A 20,017-nucleotide genomic window follows, 5' to 3' on the forward strand; every position below is an offset into this window, starting at 1 on the left:
GAGGAAACGGAGTGGGGGCACAGGATCACCAGTGGCATGGAAGCAGCAGGGCTGGGGTCTGCACCCAGGCGTCGTCTCGGTTTCAGTGGTTTTAACCTCACTCTGCAGTGAAATAAGAGCTTGGGAGTGGGGAGTGAGGTCCTGTATATTTATGCTAATTTGCAAAGAGATCCTTAAGCGCCACTCCCTGAAGCTACCTTTTATGAGGGGAGAAAACAAAGATTACAAAGAATACAAAGAAAACAAGAGCTGCCAGTGAAAGGGGTCCAAGAGGAACCCAGTCACCCCAGAAACACGGACTCACCCACAGTGAGCTCAGAGGAAGAGGGACAGTGAGCCTGCAGGGAGGGTATGGCAATCTCAGAACCTGAGGGGACTCAGACAGCTCTGGTCCCGGTGCTCTGGGATTCCCTGGAGGCCACCAAAGGAGGGAGGGAGGCTGAGCAGGCAGGACTCAGGTCCACTACCCACTTCAACTACAGAACTCTGAGTTATGACTTATACACTGACTCCATTGGTAGCGAGGGCTCTACTGTTTAACAAAGCTTGAGAGTGCTCTGCTCCACCCCCTTTATTCTATAGAGGAAGCCAAACAAAGGTAAGGAACTGATTAACTGGCTCACTCATTCATTCACTTGCTCATTCATTCATTCATTCATTCATTCCACAAATATTAATGAAACCTCTAAGATGTAGGGGGCTCTGTTCTGTGGTCGCAGGCGAGGCCTCCAAGTGTGAAAGCCAGTGGCCTGAACATGTGTCAGTGTGGCAATAACAGGGAGGAGCAGGGCTCTCAGTTGGCCAGGACCCTAACTGTATGTCCTTAACAGTACCTAAAATCCAACGGCCTCAGTTGCCTCATTTGTAAACTTGAGGCAGAAACAGAGCCATCCTCAGTGAGTCACCGAGAGGATGCAGTGAGATGATGCATGTGACTGGTTTTGCAAGGACTCAGTGAATGTCAGACGCTGCTGTGCTTACAGCACCTGAACGTGGACTCTTAGTGAGACCCAGGGATCCAGGTGTGCACACGTTCTACTCCCCCCTCCTGGATGAGCTCCTCCCCCCCATCTCTTCCACCCAGCACGCACCTTTGGTCCAGCAAGGCCTCTGAGTAGGAGGGCGGGGAGCCCACTTCTGACGCGTTCTGCTCGGCCTGGCTGGCCACGTACTGGATGCCATTGTTGACGTTGTAGGTGACGTTGCAGTGGTGGGGGTGGTCTAGGACCACCAGGCGCGACAGCAGCACAGGGTGCTGCAGCCGGTGCACCGGCAGCGTCATGAGGTTGTTCCGCTTCCGCTGGTGGTGCAGGACCAGCGCCAATAGGGCCACCACCAGCACGAAGATGACAGAGCTGCCGATGATGGCGTAGGTGATGCTGGGGTAGTACACGAGCTGGTTCTCCGAAGTCACAAACACCTGCCCGCTGCCAGGTTCTGAGAAGCCCCCGAGGGGAAAGAAAAGGAGAAGGTTATCATTTAACTCACCCCAGGGCATGCGCGCAAATGTTTGTAGCAGCACGATTCACAACAGCCGAAAAGGAAAAACCACCCAAATGTCTACCGACTGGCGAATGGATTAACAAAATGTGGTATGTCTATACAGTGGAATATTACTCAGCCATAAAAAGGAACAAAGTACCGATACATGCCACAACATGGTTTGGACCTCAAAAATGTCATGCTAAGTAAACTAAGTCAGACGCACGACCATACTGTATAATTCCATGTATATGAAATGCCTAGAAAAGGCAAATTTATAGATAGAAAGTAGATTAATGGTGGTCTGGGGGTGGGGGGGTGGAAATGGGGATTAACTGGTAATGGGTCCCAGGGATCTTGTTGGGGTGAGGGACACGTTGGATGTGGTGAGACTACACAAATTGGTAAATTAACGGCAACACATTGAATGCCACTTAAAATGGGGAAATTTTATGTTATGTAAACTATAGCTCGATAAAGTTGTTTAAAGATATCAGCCTTGGGAACTACAATACCCAGGAGGGGTAGCTCCTGTGGCAGAAATCAGTCTGCCTCAGAAGCTTTCATATAACATACACGAGGACCACCGGTCCACGTGTCTAAGTGCTTGTGTGTGCAGAGCGCTTGTTCCATGCCAGTCCCCATGCCAAGCTTTCAAGATAGAGAGCCAGCACAGCATGGGCTAAAAATCATGGACTCTGGAGCCAGACTAGGTTCAAATCCCAGCCGTTCGGCCTACTGGCTGTGTGCCCTTTGGGAAGGAGTCCACCTCTCTGTGTAGTACCTTCCCGACTGCACAGTGAGGATATAACAGTCCCTGCCTCACTGGGCTGCTGTGAGCATGAAATAAATGAAGAGCCACCAAAAGGCCCCACATAGCAACAGCGATCCTGAGAAAGAAGAACAAAGTTGGAAGAATCATGTTACCTAGTATCAAACTATACTACAAGGCCACAGTAATCAAAACAGCATGGTACTGGCATAAAAACAGACACATAGATCATTGCAACATAACAGAGAGCCCAGAAATAAACCCATACCTTTACAGTTAATTAATATTTGGCAGAGGAAGCAGGCACATACAATGGACTAAAGATAGTCTGTTTATTCAATAAATGTTGTTGGGAAAATTGGACAGGTACATGCAGAAAAATGAAACTAGACCACCTTCTTACACCACACACAAAAATAAATTCAAAATGGAGTAAAGACTTAAAAGTTACACCCCAAACCATAAAAATCATAGAAGAAAACATAGGCAGCAAAATCTGAGACATTGCTCATAGCAATATTTTATCAGATATATCTCTCCAGGCAAGGGAAACAAAAGAAAAAATAAATAAATGGGACTACACCAAACTGACAAGTTTTTGCACAGCAAAGGAAAACGTCGACAAAAGAAAAAGACAACCCACAGACTGGGAGGACATATTTGCTGAGACATCTGATAAGGGGTTAATATCCAAAATTTATAAAGAATTTATAAAACCCAACACCAAAAAAACAAACAACCCAATTAAAAAATGGGCAAAGGGCCTGAATAAACACTTCTCCAAAGAGGACATACAGATGAACAATAGAGAAGATGCTCAACATCACTAATCATCAGAGAAATGAGATCTAGAATAACTATCATCAACAAGTCAACAAACAACAAGTGCTGGCGAGGATGTTGAGAAAGGGGATCCCTTCTGCACTGTTGGTGGGAATGCAGACTGGTACAGCCGCTGTGGAAAGCAGTATGGAGATATCTCAACAAATTAAAAAGGGATCTGACTTTAGACCCAGTGATCCCACTTCTGGGAATACATCCAGAGGAACCTCAAACACTAACTTGGAAAAACATAAGCCCCCCTATGTTCACTGCAGCATTATTTACAATCACTAAAACATGGAAACAGCTGTCCATCAGTAGATGAGTGGATTAAACAACTATGGGACATTTACACAATGGACTACTACTCAGCTGTAAAAAAGAAGAAAAGTTTACCCTTCGTGACATAGGGATGGATCTGGAGAACATTATGCTAAGTGAAATAAGCCACTCAGAGAAAGACAAACACCATATGATCTCACTCCAATGTGGAATCTAATGAACGAACTGAACGAACAAGGACAACAGGAGATAGACTCATAGAGAACAGGATGACAGCTAAGTGAGTAGGGGAGGTAGGGGGTGGTGGGATTGAGCAGAAAGGACAAAGGACTCATGGACATGGGCAACAGTGGGGGGACTGCCAGGTATGAGAGGACTACACGGCAATGGAAAAAATGCATTAAAAAAAATGAAGAATCACAACTACCCACGTCTGTGGCCCAGCTGAAGAGCAATCTAAATTCAGTGCAAGTGAGCAAATCCGGTGACCACACCCTGTGCTTTTTCCACCTGGGAAGCTGTGAGCAGGGGTTAGTGTGATGTAATGTAGCAGTAGCAGCGAGCCCTGCTTCTTGGGCTGGTGCCCTGGTGCTGGGCTAAGCTTTACTACACTCCTCATCACTTCATATGTGCTTGTTCCGTTCATCACTGCATCCCCACTAGTGTGCCTGGCACACAGTAGGCACTCAATAAGTGCACACAACTCAATAGAAAAAAAAATCTGTAGTCACATACCTGGTAAGGTAGGTGCTTTTATTGTTTTATTATTCCTAGTTTCAGATGAGCACATTGACTCAGAGAGGTGAATTAACTCGTCTAACGTCACGTAAGTACAGGAGTCAGCGTTAGAACCCAGACAGTTCTCCTTCAAAAAACACCGCACGTGCTGAAATATACTGTCTTCCTTCCTAATACCAGCATTTCCCGATTCTCCCAAATAATCCTCGTCTGAGACAGATCTTCCCCCTCAAGCTCCAGGCTTTGAGCTAATTTTCTTCCTAGCTGTGCTCAAACATGAATGAAAGCTACACCATTCCTGTGGGTCATTCAATGATTAACTGTACAGAAAGAAGCAAACAAAACCCCAGACAAAAGGCAGAAGCATGCTCCAGAGAGTTAGGGCAGGGAGACAGCATTGAAATTTTCCAGAGACAATTAGCTGTCATTCAGGGTTTCTGCTGGAGTTCTGTCTGTTCTCAGTTTAGATCATTAAAAAACTGGGTGGGGGGCGGCTTGTGTTTCAGAACTCAGACTTAAAATACCCTCTTTATTTTGTTGTCTGCAGCACAGAGCCAAGGGGTTGAATCCTGGGACCATCACTCCTGGCTGTTGTTCAAGGCAGTTACTGAGTGTTTATGAGCCTCTGATGCCTCATCTTTAAAACGGCGGTGGTTCTGTGTAAATAACAGTGGCCGTCTCCTTGGGTTACCGAGAGGGTAAAATACAATATTCCCAGAGTCCTGAGCAAAGAGCCTGGCGAAGTCGTGTGTGTATGCCTATGACATAAAATTGATCATTTTAACCATTTTTAAGTGTACATTTCAGCGGCATTAAGTACATTCACACCACGGTGCAAACCACCCCCACCCCCCACAGAACTTTTCACCACCCCAAACTGGTCACTGCTAATTCCTGGTGTGCACGGTCTTCCCATTGTCCTCATCGACTTCTCTGGACCAGACAGACAGAGGCTGGAAGACCTGCTTTGGGGGGTAAAGTAGGGGACAGGATAAGGATTGAGGAATTTTCTTTCCAGTGAGATATGTTTCTTCCCCCCCCCCCAAAAGAAGAGTTTTGTTGATTTGGGGAGTCTTTAAAGATTTTATTTATTTACTGTTAGAGAGAGGGGAAGGGAGTGAGAAAGAGGGAGAGAAACATGTGAGAGATACATAGATAGGTTGCCTCTCACATGCCCCCATTGCGGGGCCAGGCCCACAACCCAGGCATGTGCCCTGCCTGGGCATCAAACCAGCGACCTTCTGATTCACAGGCTGGTGCTCAATCCACTGAGCCACACCAGCCAGGGCAAGATATGTTTCTTAAAAGAGGAAAGTGGCTGGGTTTTCACACAGAAAACCGATGGGTCCATTTTTAAGACCCTGACTTCTGTGTAACCACTAGCGGTTTTAAGAATATGAGAGAGAGCTCCTTCATGAATGGAATGTCAAATGCTTGCGGGTCTTGGCAGGCTCATTAGCGTCTGCAAGAGTAGGCCCTCTGCAGATCGGCCTGTGCTGGCAGGCGAGAAGCGGCAATCACATTCTCTGGAGAAATTATGTTACATAAGTCAGTGGTGCCTGGTCTCGGTTTTGCTCTGTGTGTAAAATGTCATCTTGTATTAATTCATTAACTAGACTTACTTTTCTTAAGAGCTTAATGAGCTCGCTGGCCAAATTACTAATATCAGAGCTGCCTGGGACCCAGGTTCCAAGTGCATAACCACGGATAATGAAGTTTCCATTTATTCTGGCTGTCCCTCAAGCCGACGCCCTCCTGCTCCACTGTCCAGCGACGTGGACTCCTGTCCTGTGCCTGCCCCTCCCACTGCATGAATGCCAGGCAATCTGGTTACTACCCAGAGACCACTGTGCTAGCTCCCGTGGGCGGGCTGTGCACAACTCCAGGGGCGCCCTGCCCCTCAAAGTCCTCCCGGGCTTGTGCAGGTATCACAGCAGTTTTCAGGGGTCTCAGGGAGAGTGCCGTTTTCTCATTCACACAGAGGCGCTGTCTGGACCGATGGAGGGACGAAAGCAGTGGATATGTGTGACTTGGGTGTTCCTCTGCTTCTCAAAAATTCCCTCCTGCAGGTACAAAAGGAATTTCCTACAAGATATCTTTTTTTTGGTTATCAGATCGGCAAAGGCAAAGATGGACTTTGCATTCTGCTGGCCAGGACTTGGGGAAACAGGCGGGACCATGAATGCATGGTCAGTGGGGGGTGGGAAGTCAGTACGAGTCAGCGTGGTGACAGGGTGTAAATATACATATAAAAAGTACATTTCCTTTGACCTAGCCATTCCACTCTGAGAAACCTATCTGTGAGGAAGAGAGAGAGAGAGAGAGAGAGAGAGAGAGAGAGAGAGAGAGAGAGAGAGAGAGAGAGAGAGAGAGAGGAAGAGAGAGAGAGACAGGAAGAGAGAGAGGGACCTGAACTTGTTGCTCCGCCCATCCCTGCACTTGTGGTTCTCTTGTATGTGCCCTGGCTGGGGGACTGAAGCCACAACCTTCCTGCATGGGGACGACGCTCTAATCGGCTGAACCACCCGGCAGGGGCGAGAAATAACTTCTTAAGTATTTGCCGAAGCATTGTTCATAATAGCACATATATCTGAAAAGTTCGAAGCATCTATCAATTGCAGCATGGCTAAATTATGGTGTATTCAGGCATCTTTAAAGAACTAGGGCAGCTCCACATATGCTGATGGAACAACCTGAAAGATACTGTATAAATGAAGAAAAGCAAAGTTCAATGGAGAATGCACAGCATGTTTCTACAGGGACACACAGAGGCAGCATCTAGTGAGAAAAAGCGTCGAGGGAGAAAAATGGAGGCAAGAGAGGACTTTGGTTTCCTCTTCTACTCTGTGCGGCCTATTGCCCCGCATTACCTACTGGAAATATGTGTGACCGTGTGCCTTGCTTTCTTTATTGTTTTTCCTTACTTCTTTCCATGCGAAGTGAGGCTTCCCTGGGGTCCATGTCCCGTTACTCACTGAGGCCCCTTGCTGATGCACCGCTCCCTAAGGATGCTCCGAAGCCTCCAGCCTGACCTTGCGAATCCCCAAAATACGTTCTAGAATGTTCACTGCCCTGTTCAAACAGACTGTTCACCCTTCCTCCGAAAAATCAACTCCTGTGTGCCTTTTTTTAAAACTATTTTTTAAGTTTATTTTTCTCCAGATGAACTATTTTAAAAAGTGAGGTTTCTTGAGGTATAATTTACACACAATAAAACTGTAAAGCTGTAATTACCCTTTAAAAATGTACAGTAAGGTGAATTTTAACAAAATAAAAATAGTTGCATAACCACCACCACAAACACAATAATGGAACCTTCATCCCCCACACCCCACTAATTTGTTCCTGGGCTCCCTGGCAGTCACCGGAAACCACTGAATCACGTATGTGGAGTCATAGTGGGTGTAGCCAATTGTGTCTGGCTTCTCTCACGTGGCAAATGCCTTTGACACTCGTCCATGTTTCTGTGAGCATTCCCATTTCATTCCTTTACATCGCTGAGTCGTATTCCTCTGAATGGATGGGTGTACTGCAATTTGTTTATCCATTCAGCAGCTGAGGGAGTGAATAGATAAGATAGTTGCCAGTTTCTGGAAAGCTGGTCTTCGTGCTGACATATATTTTTCATGCTTATTGATATGTATTTAGGGGTAAGGTTGCTGAGTCACGTGGAAAGTGTACGTTTAACTTGATAAAAAACTGTCACACTGTTCCCCAAAGTGACTACAGCATTTGGCTTCCCCTGGCCCGCCGGCTGTGCGCAGCCTCACCTGCACTCAACATGCTCAGTCTTGTCAATCGTGGCCGTTCTGCTGGGTGTGCAGTGGTATCACTGAGGCTTTAACTTGCATTTTCCCATGACCAATGATGTTGAGTATCTGTTCCGTGCTGATTTGCCATCCCTAGGTCTCTGGTGAAGTGTCTATTTAAATCTCTTGCCCATTTTTAAATGGGTTTGTCTGACTACTTATTATTGAGTAGTAAGTGGCTTTTATATGAGTATGTTCTGGGATACAAATCCTTTTCCAGAAATGTCATTTGCAAATTGTTCTCTCCCAGACTGTGGCTTGTCATTTCATCTACTTTACAGTGTCTTTTTTAAGATAAGTGTTTTAAAAAAAAACTTTCATGAAGTACATTTTATTAATTATTACTTTTCCTTTCTGTGCCTTTTGTATCCCATCCAGGAAAACGCTGCCTAGAAGAAGTTTTATAGCTTTAGTTCTTACATTTACATCAATGGTCCACAGCACGTTAATTTTTGTTTATGGGACAAGTTGAAGTTCAATGTTCTTTTTCCCCTCCCTTTGGATCTCCGACTGTTCCAGCACCATTTGTTAAAAAGCCTATTCTTTCCTATTAATTACCTTGGCACCTTTGTTGAAAACCAATTGACCAGATGAGCCTGGGTCTACTTGTAGGTTCACTATTCTGTCTGATTAAGCCACACACCAATCCTTATGCCAGTAAGCGTGTTGATAACTGCAGCCTTAGAGAGTCTGAAAAGCAGGTGGCGTGAGTCTTTCATAAATAGAACTTTATTTCTGATTATAAAAACCCATGTTGACTATTCAAATTAAAGTAATATAGTGATGTCCAAGACACACAAAATTCCCCCCGTAAACCAACCAGAATGCCACCAGAGAGAAACAGTCAAGGGTTTGGCATAGACTAGGTATTGATTCACTGTATCTGTTAAGGGCCAGATTGTAAATATTGTATGCTTTGTGGGACGTACAATTTAAGTACCTCCGTAGGGCAAAAAGCGGTTACAAACAATACATCGATGAACAAGGATTTCTGTGTCCCGATCAAACTTTATTTACAAAAGCAGGAGGCAGACTGGACATGGCTCACTGGCCTCAGTTCACTGACCCTCAGCACAGATGCTTCAAAAGGATTGTTCACAGACACAGACACACGCGCACCTTTCTTCATGCCGTGCAAAATTTCTGCAACAGACATCTTTCCTCACCCATCCACACCTTTGTTAAGGAGTAGCCGTGTAGTGTTCCATCACAGACCAGGTCAGAATTTACTTATCTGTTGAGAGAGGGAATTGGGAACAACTAACCCCTATGGGTGTACATTTAGGTTGCCCCCCGCACCCCACCTTTTGCACTATTAAAAACGATGCTGCAACAACATTCAGGCAGACCGACCAGACCGTGAAAGCCTAAGGAGAGAACAGGCTTGCTTTCTGCCCACCAGTCTACAGTCAGTGCTCAACGGAGATGCTGAGTACATCAGTGGTCTTCGTGGTCCCTGGCGCAGCGCTTTCTTAGGACGGGCTCCTAGATGGTAGCTGTTTCTCTGGCCTTCTGGTCTGCAGGGTTTGAACACTTTGGGTTGTCCTGAACTTTCTCCTTTCCTCTGTCCATACCAAGCCCACATTCTGCTCTTAGTTTCCATTCCCACAACCACATCCAAGCTCAGGCCAGAGGGAGAAACCTGTGGGTCCTCTAACCCTTCTGCAAAACTCCCATCAGTTTGAACATCGCCCGCCTCTGTGACACTGGCATTCTTGTGAAAATCTTCAGATCAAGGACCCTCAATGGCTCATATGACTCTCCTCAGCCAGGCACTCAGTGTCTGCAGTCCTCCCTGCCTGGGCTTCGCAGCACAACCCCAGAAGCAGTGGGGAAAGAGGGCCAGAGCTGGAGTGTGGAACACCCTTTGCCCTGTGACCTGTCCTCACTTCTGATCTGAACTAAGTAATACAAGTAACACTATCCATCAACACTACCACCACCACCACCACCACCACAAAGAGTAATAATAATGCCATCCTAACAACCACCAAAGCAGCTCTCATCCTGTATCTGTTTACATATATTAACTCTGGTTTTATAACCCTTACACCACCTGGAGTGAGTTGAATGGTGTCCCTCCCAAAGATATGTCCACTGGGAACCTCAGATGTGACCTCGTTTGGAATAAGGGTCTCTGCAGATATAATTAAGGTGAAGATCGTGGGATGAGATTGTCCTGAACGTGGCTGGCCTGTAACTAACTACAAAGACGAATGTCCTTATGACAGAGAGAGAAGGAGAGGACACAGACAGACGAGGGAGAGGCCACGTGGAGACGGAGGCTGGAGTCACGCAGGCCCTGAGCCAAGGACCCCAAGCACCGCAGGGAGCGAGTGGAAGCCGAGAGAGACGTGGAACAGACTCTCCTTGGAGCCTCCACAAAGAGCGGACCCTGCCAATGCTTAGATCTTGGAGTTTTGGTCTCCAGCACTGTGAGAGAACAAGTTTCTGTTGTTTTAAGCCGCTAAGTTGGTGGCAATTTTTTACGGCAGCCCTAGAAGACTAACACGCCATCCTATGAAGTAGACCGTGAGGAAATGGGGGCTCAAAGAAGTTATGTAAACCTGCCCAAGTACTCCATATGCCTCGGTTATTATTAACAGCTGTAATTCCAGCACTTTTCAGAGCCTTCACTAGGCAGACACACGCTGTGACACTTTGTGAGAGGATGTGGCTATTTCATCAACCTCGGTGCCGCGCTGAGATGAGCAGAAAGCACATCGTGTTCCGCGCAAGCACATTCCTAACATTCTGGAGAGTGGCTTTTCACAAACCAGATAGGGCCTGGCCCTTGGGCATGCTGTTAGAGGAAGCTTGTGGCTGTGTACCAACCTAAAAGGCAGAAAAGCTGAGAAGGGACTGCCTCAGTCCCTCCCCTCTCTGTGCAGCAGCAGCTCCTGCGTCCAGGCCACACCCACTTAAGGTTTGGTATCACCATCCCTGGCTGACGCCTGACCAGCTCCTGAGTGTGAAATGAGAGACTCCATCCACCCGGGGTGCTGCGTGACACCCTGCCATCGTGACACCTGACTAGACAGGAGCTGATCCTGTTAAATGCACAAGGAGCCCAAGGCAGCCGTGGGTCTGTTCTTCACATCTGCATGTCTGTGACGGCCCCTGCATAATCGGTTCATTGGTGCTGTGTCTGCCTGCTAAACTGTATTACCCGGGGAAACGCTGAGTGTGCACCCTTGGACCCAGTGAATGCGAAAACTTCCTGAATAATTTAGGGAAAAGGACGATAATAGAGGCATTACAGGCAGGGCTCCCAAGGGGGAGCTTTACAGACCATGAACAACTTCACGGCTTCTGGAGATTTCAGAGAATCTTAACACCACTGGGGCAGACACCCTGCAGTGAAGGGCTATTCATTTTGCACACAGTGGGGCCTTATGCTTCAGTCCCAGAGCTGGCAGACAAGGGTCCTCGCAGGGGGGCACAAGCACATCTGACCCCAGTCACTGCACACCAGCCCTGGGGCAGGCTGGTCCTAGGGCCCATGTCTCCTTCCCTCCACCACTGCTGCCCTCGTCCCAGCCACGGTCTCCTCCATCCACCCTGCCCCACCTGCTCCCTACAGTATCTTTTCCCTTGGCTGCAGGGTGCTCCTTCTAAACCCTAAATTCCTTAACATGTCACTCCTCATATACGCAGTATAAAGTCCAGAGTCCTCACCATGGCCTCCCGGGCCCTAAATAACCTTTCTTGTTACCACTCCAACCTCCACTCCTGTCTGCTCATTCTGCTGCAAACTTTCTAGCCTCCCTGCTGTGGTTTCAGAACACATGAAGCCCCTGCCCCAGGGCCTTTGCACACGTCATGCCCTCTGCCTGGGCATTTGCATCATTCACCCTATGCCACCCAAGTCTCTGCTCCTAGGTCAATGTTGCAGGAAGACATCCTGGGCCACCACCATCCTCTCCATCTCCTACCCCGGCCTTATCTGTCTTTACAGCACTGTCACTGTTCACTGTTTTTGTATGGAATCATCTCCTTCCTACTGAAATGTAACCCTGCGTGGGCACAGCCAGATTTTGCTCATGCATCACTGCATCTCCAATACCCAAAATGCTGCTCAGTGAACATCTGTTGGGGGATGTGGGCCGAGGGCCTCCAGCTCCGTGGCTCTGTACGTCTTGGTTTCCGTGTGCTGGGCTCCTACAGCATCCTTCAAAGGAGACTAAGCACCTCATGTGCCCAGTGCTTCCTGGCCGGGACTCACTTAGCCTTACAGGTGAGAAAAATAACTCTCAGAGAAGTAAGGTCACACATACCAGGTCACACAGCCTAGAAGTGACAGAGCTGAGCCTTGAGCCCAGGTATGTCGGTCCAACACCCAGAGATCCTATGGTATAAGGACAGGTCCCACTCAAGTCTGTGGAGGCAATTTGCTCTGAGGAATGGGAAACCACCTCTATGGCTGAAATAGTCATGGTGTTACTGATGGGCAGCTGCTGAGCTCAGGACTATAGAGAAGATACACGTTCATTGCTTAAAATATACAAGGTCTGTCTGGAAAAAGTCCAGCCAGTGTTAATATAACAAGAATGATTTGCATGACATCAATGTAACCTGGCAACCAAGGAGAGTGGACTGGAATGTCCATGCATGAACACTGACGACTTCATTGTACCAGTCAGGGGGGCGATAGATGCTGTTGAGTGAGCATGTGTACTGTGTGGTCGTCACATTCAAAATTACTGAGAGAGTAGAGCAACGAATCTGAATCAAATTGTGTGTTAAAATTTCAGGGGAAAAGGGTGAAGGGTTTGCAGGAACAATTATAAAGGACACATGGACAATAACGAGGGGGTGGAAATGGGAGGGAGGTGGGGAGGGGTGGGGGGTTGGGTTGGGGGGAAAAGGCAGAAAACTGTACTCGAAAAACAATAAATTTTTTTTTAAATTGTGTGTTAAGCTTGAACATTCCTCTACAGAAACTATTTGGATGATTCAGAAAGCTGCAGCTGTGGGCAACTGATGATTGGCAGCTTCATCACAACAACGTGACCACTCATACATCACGCGCAGAGTTTTTTGTAGAAACATTATTTTGATTTTCAGCTACATCTGCTCCACTGTTGATTCTCTGTAAATTCTTCTTTATTTCATTTAGTGTAACCTTCATTTCCGCCTGGGTCTTTTTTATGCAGTTGAAGTACCCAATGAGTTCCTTGAGCATCCTAATAACCAGTGTTTTGAACTCTGCATCTGATCAATTGCTTATCTCCATTTTGTTTAGTTCTTTTTCTGGAGTTTTGTTCTGTTCTTTCATTTGGGCCTTATTTCTTCATCTCCTCATTTTGGCAGCCTCCCTGTGTTTGTTTCTGTGTATTAGGTAGAGTTGCTTTGACTCCCTGTCTTAGTAGTGTGACTTACTGCAGAAAAGCACATGGGTAAGTTGGATGGGGTGGAGCCTCAGGTACCATATTTTGCCATGTATAATGGGTGCTTTTTTCCCCAAATTTTTGAGGGAAAAGTAAGGATGAGCATTATACATGGGTATAATAATCCCATGTGTAATGCATACAAAAACACGGGTGCACATTATATACAGCAAAATGCGGTAATCACCAGGGTGGGGCAACCCATGTGGTCACTGTAGGCCTCCATGTGGAGGAGGGCTCAGAAAGGAGACAATGCCGCTGCCTGGCCTCTGGAGTTTTGTCTGGGAGGAAGCTTTCTCCCAGCACTCACCCTGATGCCAGTCACTTCAATTTCTCCCCATATGCCACTGGTGTCCTTCCCAGCCACTACCCTGGTGCTGGAGCCAGAGGGAGTGAGTCTGAGTAAGTCCTAAGTCTGTTGTGAGCCCTTTAAGAGGAGACTCATGAGAATCCAGAAATTTCTTCTACTGCCCCAATCCCCACTGATTTTTGCAGCCAGAAGTTATAGGGACTTATCTTCCTGGCACTGGAACCCTAGGCTGGGTGGTCTGGTGTGGGGCTGAGATCCCTTGCTCCCAAGGTATCCCTCCCAATTTTTACCCATCGCACACGGGTGTGGGACTGCCCATTTCATGTCTCTGCACCTCTCTGCTCGTCCTCTGCGTCTCTTCTGCATCTCTGCCCCTCCTACCTGCCTGGATAAATGTGGCTTATTCGTTGGTTGTCAGACTTCCATACTGCTCAATTTTCTGATGATTCTGGGTGATATTTGTTTTGTAGTCTAGTTGTAATTTTTGTTGTGGTTGTATGAGGAAGCAAGCCATGTTTACCCACACCTCCATCTTGACCAGAAGTCCAGAAGACTGAACTAATTTAATGAACACCAGTGGGAAGCTGTTCCCAACCTCAGGCCTGAGGGGTGAGGGATGTGGCTTCTAGAAGCAGGTGAGACTGGACAGGAGCTGAAGCCTTCGGTGGATGAAGGCAGCCATTGCTGATCTGTGGCCTCACAGACAAGGAGCTAGGGGAACAAATGTTCTGATCTTTTCCTTTGTTCACCCTCTACCTCTTGCTGGTGCTTCCTACTGACCAAACCCACCAAAGCCCGATGGTAAAAGGCTCAGCAGATACAATCCGTGAAAATCAGCCATCACTGCAGAGAGGAAGCCGGCTGCAGATGGCGATCCGAGCTTCCAGCACTCCCTGTTCTCCTGCCACAACCTCTAGGGAGCCCCTTCCCTCAGCCCTGCAAGTCCCACCTCCTCCTGGCCTTCACTCAATTGCCACCACGTTCACAAAGCCTTCCATGTCCCCTCCACTGGAATGAAAAGGTCCCTTTCTGCACTCCCCTCACTGCCATTCCCTCTGCTACACCGCTATGACATCTTGCTTTATGCCACATCTGACAGCATGCTGGAGACAAGGTGGCTTAAACGAGATGGGAATGACCGGAGGTCCCTCTGGCCCAGTGCTGACCAGCCCTGCCTGGCCGGGCTCATGGCCCCGTGTAGGGAAGCATCTTCCTTCCCTGCGTGGGGCCCAGAGCTGGAACTTGTGCTCACCACACCCCAATTGGAAATACACGAAAACCACCCAAAGGGGCAAAGCAAAGGTTATTTATTCAGAGTCTGCCACAGCGAGGGAGTCATGCTGCCACTTGTCTTGGCAGAGACTGGAAAGCAGGCAGAGGAATGGGAAAGCTTCTGAGTGGGGAAAAGGGACGGCTTCGGGTAAGTCCGGACTAGGGGCTGTCGGCAAGGGGAAGCTGAAGGGGGGCTACATAACTGGTGAGGGGTGCACACTTAGCTTTCTCTGCTTGGCCCTAAGCTGGAAATGGGGATGAACATTAGGGAGGCTGTCATTAATCAAGTCTTGGGTGTTTGGGGCCCAAGGTTAAGGGGTCGCTGTTTGGCTTCGTTGGGCCGGTCACTGTAGGCTGTGGGTCAGTGTTCCGGTCCTATACACCATCTGCCAGTGTCTGTCTGTAAACTGAGTCTCTCACTGACTATGCAACCCACGTCTCCAGGTCTGGCCCACATCCCACGGCTGCCTAAGTCCCCGTGACACCCTGGGCAAGTCTAACGCTCGGTCGCCTCATCTTCAAAGTGGGGGCAACAAACAGCCACTGTGCAGAGCCACGGCGAGGCCGAGAGCTAGTGTAGGTGAAGTCCCTGCCGTGGAGTGGTAGGTCTGCAGAAAGAGACACTAATACTGTTATTGCCCGTCTGTGCACACGGGGAAGGGGAGGATAAGCCTATCCAATTACAAAAAAGCAGCACGCGTGGCGGCGAGACTGTGTGGAAGTCTGACTGGCTTAGATTCTGGTTTTGTCATAGACCACGTGAGTGACTTTGACCAATTTACAGCCCCTTTCGAAGCCTCATCTGTAAAATTGGGATTAAAAACCTGCACCTAAGCCAGACCTGATAGGAACATTAAAGACTATTCTTTTAAACCTGAGCCGAGGGGAATGATCATGAGCCTGTTTCTGGGACTTCTTTTCATCTGTGCAAAGACTCTGATCTCTTCACACCCAGTTAAAAAGGGCCCTGTGCCCTGGCCGGTGTTGCTCAGCAGGTTAGAACGTCGTCCCGTAAACCGAAAGGTAATGGGACTGATTCACAATCAGGGCACATACGTCGGTGTCAGGTTTGATCCCCAGTCAGGGCGCACACGGGAGGCAACCAATTGATGTTTTTCTCTCACATCAGTATTTCTCTCTCTGTCTCCCTTCTTCTCTAAAAGCAACGGGAAAAAAATGTCCTCGGTGAAGATTAAAACAAACAAAAAAAAGCCTTCTGAGTATTAACTGGCCAAGAAGAGGAAATGCTGTCCAGAGGAGACAGGAAGAACAGCCAGGACTTGAGGGACACGGAAGGTGTGACCTTCAAAGGGTTGGGCTGAGAACTGAGGAGGGAAGTCTCGCTGGGTGCAAATTCATTTATCTACTTAATGAAGTCCCAATTGCAGCTGGGCCCTGTGCTCAGTGCTGAGGATTCTGGAACCAAAATGGCAGGACCTGGCCCCAGAGAAGCTCACGTGGGGGAGAGGCCCTGGGCCCGCTTCTCTCCAGCATGCCCCCGGGGTGACCTCTACCCTCCTGCCGCTAGTCACAGGAGCCATGGCCACTGTAAACCAAGGGCGTCCCACATCCACCCTAGCTTCCCTGTTTAAAAAAACACCCTGTGGACTGCAGCGCCTTTGGGGATCCCATTCCAAGCTCATCTCCCGTCCCAATTTAGATACGAATTAAAGAAGTTTAATTTAAAGGGCAGACCAACAAATGACTGAATCAAGAGAGAACCATGAAAACCCCACTGAACCATTACCATGGCAACTCAAGTTTCTAAAATTAACCAAAGGGAGGGTGACGGGAAATCCACACTGCCAGCCTGCCCAGCGTCAGCCAGACCACAGCAGGAGCCATCCTGCCTCAAGCAGCGGGAAGTCAGGGAGGAGACCCATCTGCAGGGGGTAACGAGGGTTTCTAAGACCATCCAGAACCAGGAGACAGGCGCCATACAATTAAACTCAAATGAGAGAGATGACTACGAGATGAGAAAGTTCTAAGGCTGAAGACAGAATAAGGCAGACACCCTGAGAATTTTCGGTTGTTCTTATTCCAAAAGACCGAAGGGGTTCTGGTCCAGCCCACCCTTGGGCAAAGGGGGCAAGGAAGCATCCCTGAAAGGCCCCACATTTCTAGCAAGTGCTATGGAGACAGCTGGCTTTTACCAGAGGCCCCTAAAGGACAATGAGGAGAGTGTGCTGGAATGGAGGGAGGTCCCCGGTGATCCCAGGCTCTCTGAGGTTGCTCAGAGTGGCTGTTTCCCCTGAGCCTCAGCTCCGGCTCTTATCAGGAAAGGCCCAGTGATAAACCAGGGAGAGGGTGGGGGGAGGCCTCTTTGCTAAGAAACAGGCCCAGGGTAGTTACAGAGGTGGCTGGAGGGTAAGAAGCTTAACTGGCTATTTAAGGTAGAAAAGGGCATTTTTAAATAGGAATTCAGATTGCCTGCAAAACTCCCTGATGAGGGTAACTGGGAGCTAAGGCTCAGGGGTGTTTTTAGAACTCTGCTCAACTGTGCGATGGCCTAAAAAATGTCAACAGAAGAGCACAGTGAGGGGGGACCAGCAGTTCTTTGCTGCCACGTCTGCAGATCACAAAAAGCAAAAGCCTAAGAAAGCAGCCAGGGGAGGGTCTGCAACCTGGTAATGAGCTCACGTATTGGAATCAATGTTCTATTCATTCTGACTGTTGGAGGGGAGACCACCAGTACACCCCTTTCCTGAGCCCACAGCCACTTCAGCTGACCCAGGCTCCTGCACATGGCATCCTGGACTGTTCTTGCAGACAACGTGCTTACAATGGATACACATGCCTCCTGGAATTTGCTGAATAAGGAGGGCTGGAGAGAATTACTGTTTCTATTGCTTACTGTATCTATTTACCTGTATCGCATGGTGGAAGAGGCAAACTTAAACACTCAGCAGACAGTCTTTGAACTCAATGGTCAGTTGGTTTCTGGCCTGGTAATAAGGGTTGGCAAGCTACAATACGCTGGTTTATTGAGCCTGTAGTGTCAGCAGCTGGAGCGAAGAGTGCTAACTCCCGCGGGATGCAAGGAACAGCAATACTTTCCTCTGCTTGAGAGTGCCGAGTAATCACACACCAACAGCATTGCAGGGAAAAGCCAACCCTAAAAACCAGGGAAAACTGCCCTAAGCATGCCACTGTCACTGCAAATGAGGTGTCACTTGTGGGGGGCCGAGAAAACAAGTATCATCACCACATGTCAATTGCGATCCTACAATGGCATCCCCAGCCACCCTACGCGATGGGGCATCCCGTGTCAGCGGAAAGGGTTGGATGTCCAACCCTTTCCCATTCATGTCCAACTCATGTCCAGGGGCGGGTCCTGCTGATTCTGCTTCCTGACTTTGGGACAAGTCACGGTCATCTGTTGCACAGATTACCACATGCACTTCCTCCTTGCTCTCCCAGTTATCAATCTTGCCCCTCTCCAATCCAATCCATTTCCGCACAACATGCAGAAAGCTCTTTTAGGAGATAAATAATGTGGCTGCTCACTGCACTCAGAATCCAACCTCCTAACAATGGCCTAGAGAGAGAATTCTGATCTGGCCCTTGACTCTTTCAACCTGGCCTTGAGCTGCCTGTCTTCTAACAGCCCGTGCTCCAGCTCCAGGGCCAGCAGTCGCCCTCTGACTGTTTTTACACATAAAGCTTCATTGGAACAAATACATTCACTTAGGTACTTCCCACACTGGCTCTCGTGCTACATGGCTGAGTCACACAGTTCTGCCACGAGACTCCAGGGCTCACAAACCCTAAAACACTGACTTGGGGCCCACACTGGTCTAATTCTGACTGCTTGAGCAGACACTGTAATGAGCCACGAGCTCGGAGGAATACTGTCTGCTCTCGCCCAGCGTACAGTCTCTTCGGGAAATTACCTGACTACCTGGCCATCATGGCTGCAGCTGAAACGGCAAACTGAAAGTCACGCCCTGGCCAGGCTTCCACTGGCTCCTGCTTCCTGTTGTCTGTAGAAGTGAGTGACTGAAATGCTCCTACAGGAAATGGCAAGCCTGCTCTTATACTCCGATATGAAATACCCGAGTGGCCAGAAGTCCTCTGCTCTCTGCCAGCACCACCTCTGTGGGCGGGTGGGCGATGCTGCCCAACTGTGGATCCACCTGTGAGAAGTGCCTAGATGTCTCCTATTTACGATTCCTGACGGCTGTTGGAGGTGTTAATGTTCTCCAAGACAAGGTTCTGGGGGCTCCGCTCCAACACCATACGGCCTCCCAGGCAGCTGACTCCGGTGTTCCATCACGGATGAGTAACGACAGGGTCCGGGCCAGCGGAGGACTCAAGGTTACCTGCTTGATTCTTTACAGAGGAAATAATCACCAACAATCCCCGGGGTGTTTTAGAGCCCATGTATCCCTGTCAAAAGCTCTCCAGACACCAAGGAGAGGCCAGAGAGCTCGGGTAAGCAATTTTAAACATTAATGGGGCTGTGTTTAAACATGTACGGGAAGAATTAGAAGCCCTCCATCACTGACGGAGAGCCCAGGCTGGCCTCCTGGGAAGAGGAATCAGAGGACCCACCCAGATCGATGTGATGTGAAGATGAGTCCTGTGAAGGGCCAACAGCAGAAAACACCTGCTTAGCGGTTACTACTTACTGAACATCTGCTGAGGGCAGGCCAGGGTGCCAGGAGATTCTGGGTCACCGCTCTGGGGCACGAGTCACTGGGGAAAGGACAGGGAGCCCTGGGAACCTCAGAGCTCCCATGGCCGTGTAGACCTTTTTAAAGCTTTTTGAATAGGCAACATATATGTGGTTCAAAACTCAGAAGGTGAGAAAGGATATGCGGGAAAAGTAAGTGTTTCCCACACCTGCCCTCTGGCCGCCACATTCCTCTCCTGGGAGGCTGCCGCCAGCGCCGGTCTCCATCTGTGTAGGCTTCCAGAGACGGTCCAGGCACGTGTTAGCGAAGGTCCAGTATTTTTCACATACGCAGTAATTAAATTTTTTTCACTTAACCACATGCATACATACATTTTTCAAAACCAAGTGCCATATTGCCTATTTTAATAAATACCTGTACAGTCCCTACTTTATGCTAGGCTCTCCTTTTCAAAATAAATTGAACTTTTAATAAGATTAGATTTACAGGAGAATTGCAAAAAT

The 20,017-nt window shown here is 48.4% G+C and overlaps 1 protein-coding gene across 2 annotated transcripts in view; it reads right to left on the minus strand.

Annotated features, from left to right (window-relative positions):
* The window catches only part of LDLRAD3 (low density lipoprotein receptor class A domain containing 3), a 219,843-nt gene that overhangs the window by 11,600 nt on the left and 188,226 nt on the right, over positions 1 to 20,017 (minus strand). For both annotated transcript variants that reach the window (XM_053924599.1, XM_053924598.2), the window contains exon 5: positions 1,092 to 1,437. In XM_053924599.1, coding sequence (XP_053780574.1) covers positions 1,092 to 1,437 — 346 coding nt within the window. The remainder of the gene's footprint in view (positions 1 to 1,091; positions 1,438 to 20,017) is intronic.

The sequence above is a fragment of the Desmodus rotundus genome, chromosome 5 (assembly GCF_022682495.2).
Source record: "Desmodus rotundus isolate HL8 chromosome 5, HLdesRot8A.1, whole genome shotgun sequence".
Classification (NCBI taxonomy): Eukaryota; Metazoa; Chordata; class Mammalia; order Chiroptera; family Phyllostomidae; genus Desmodus; species Desmodus rotundus.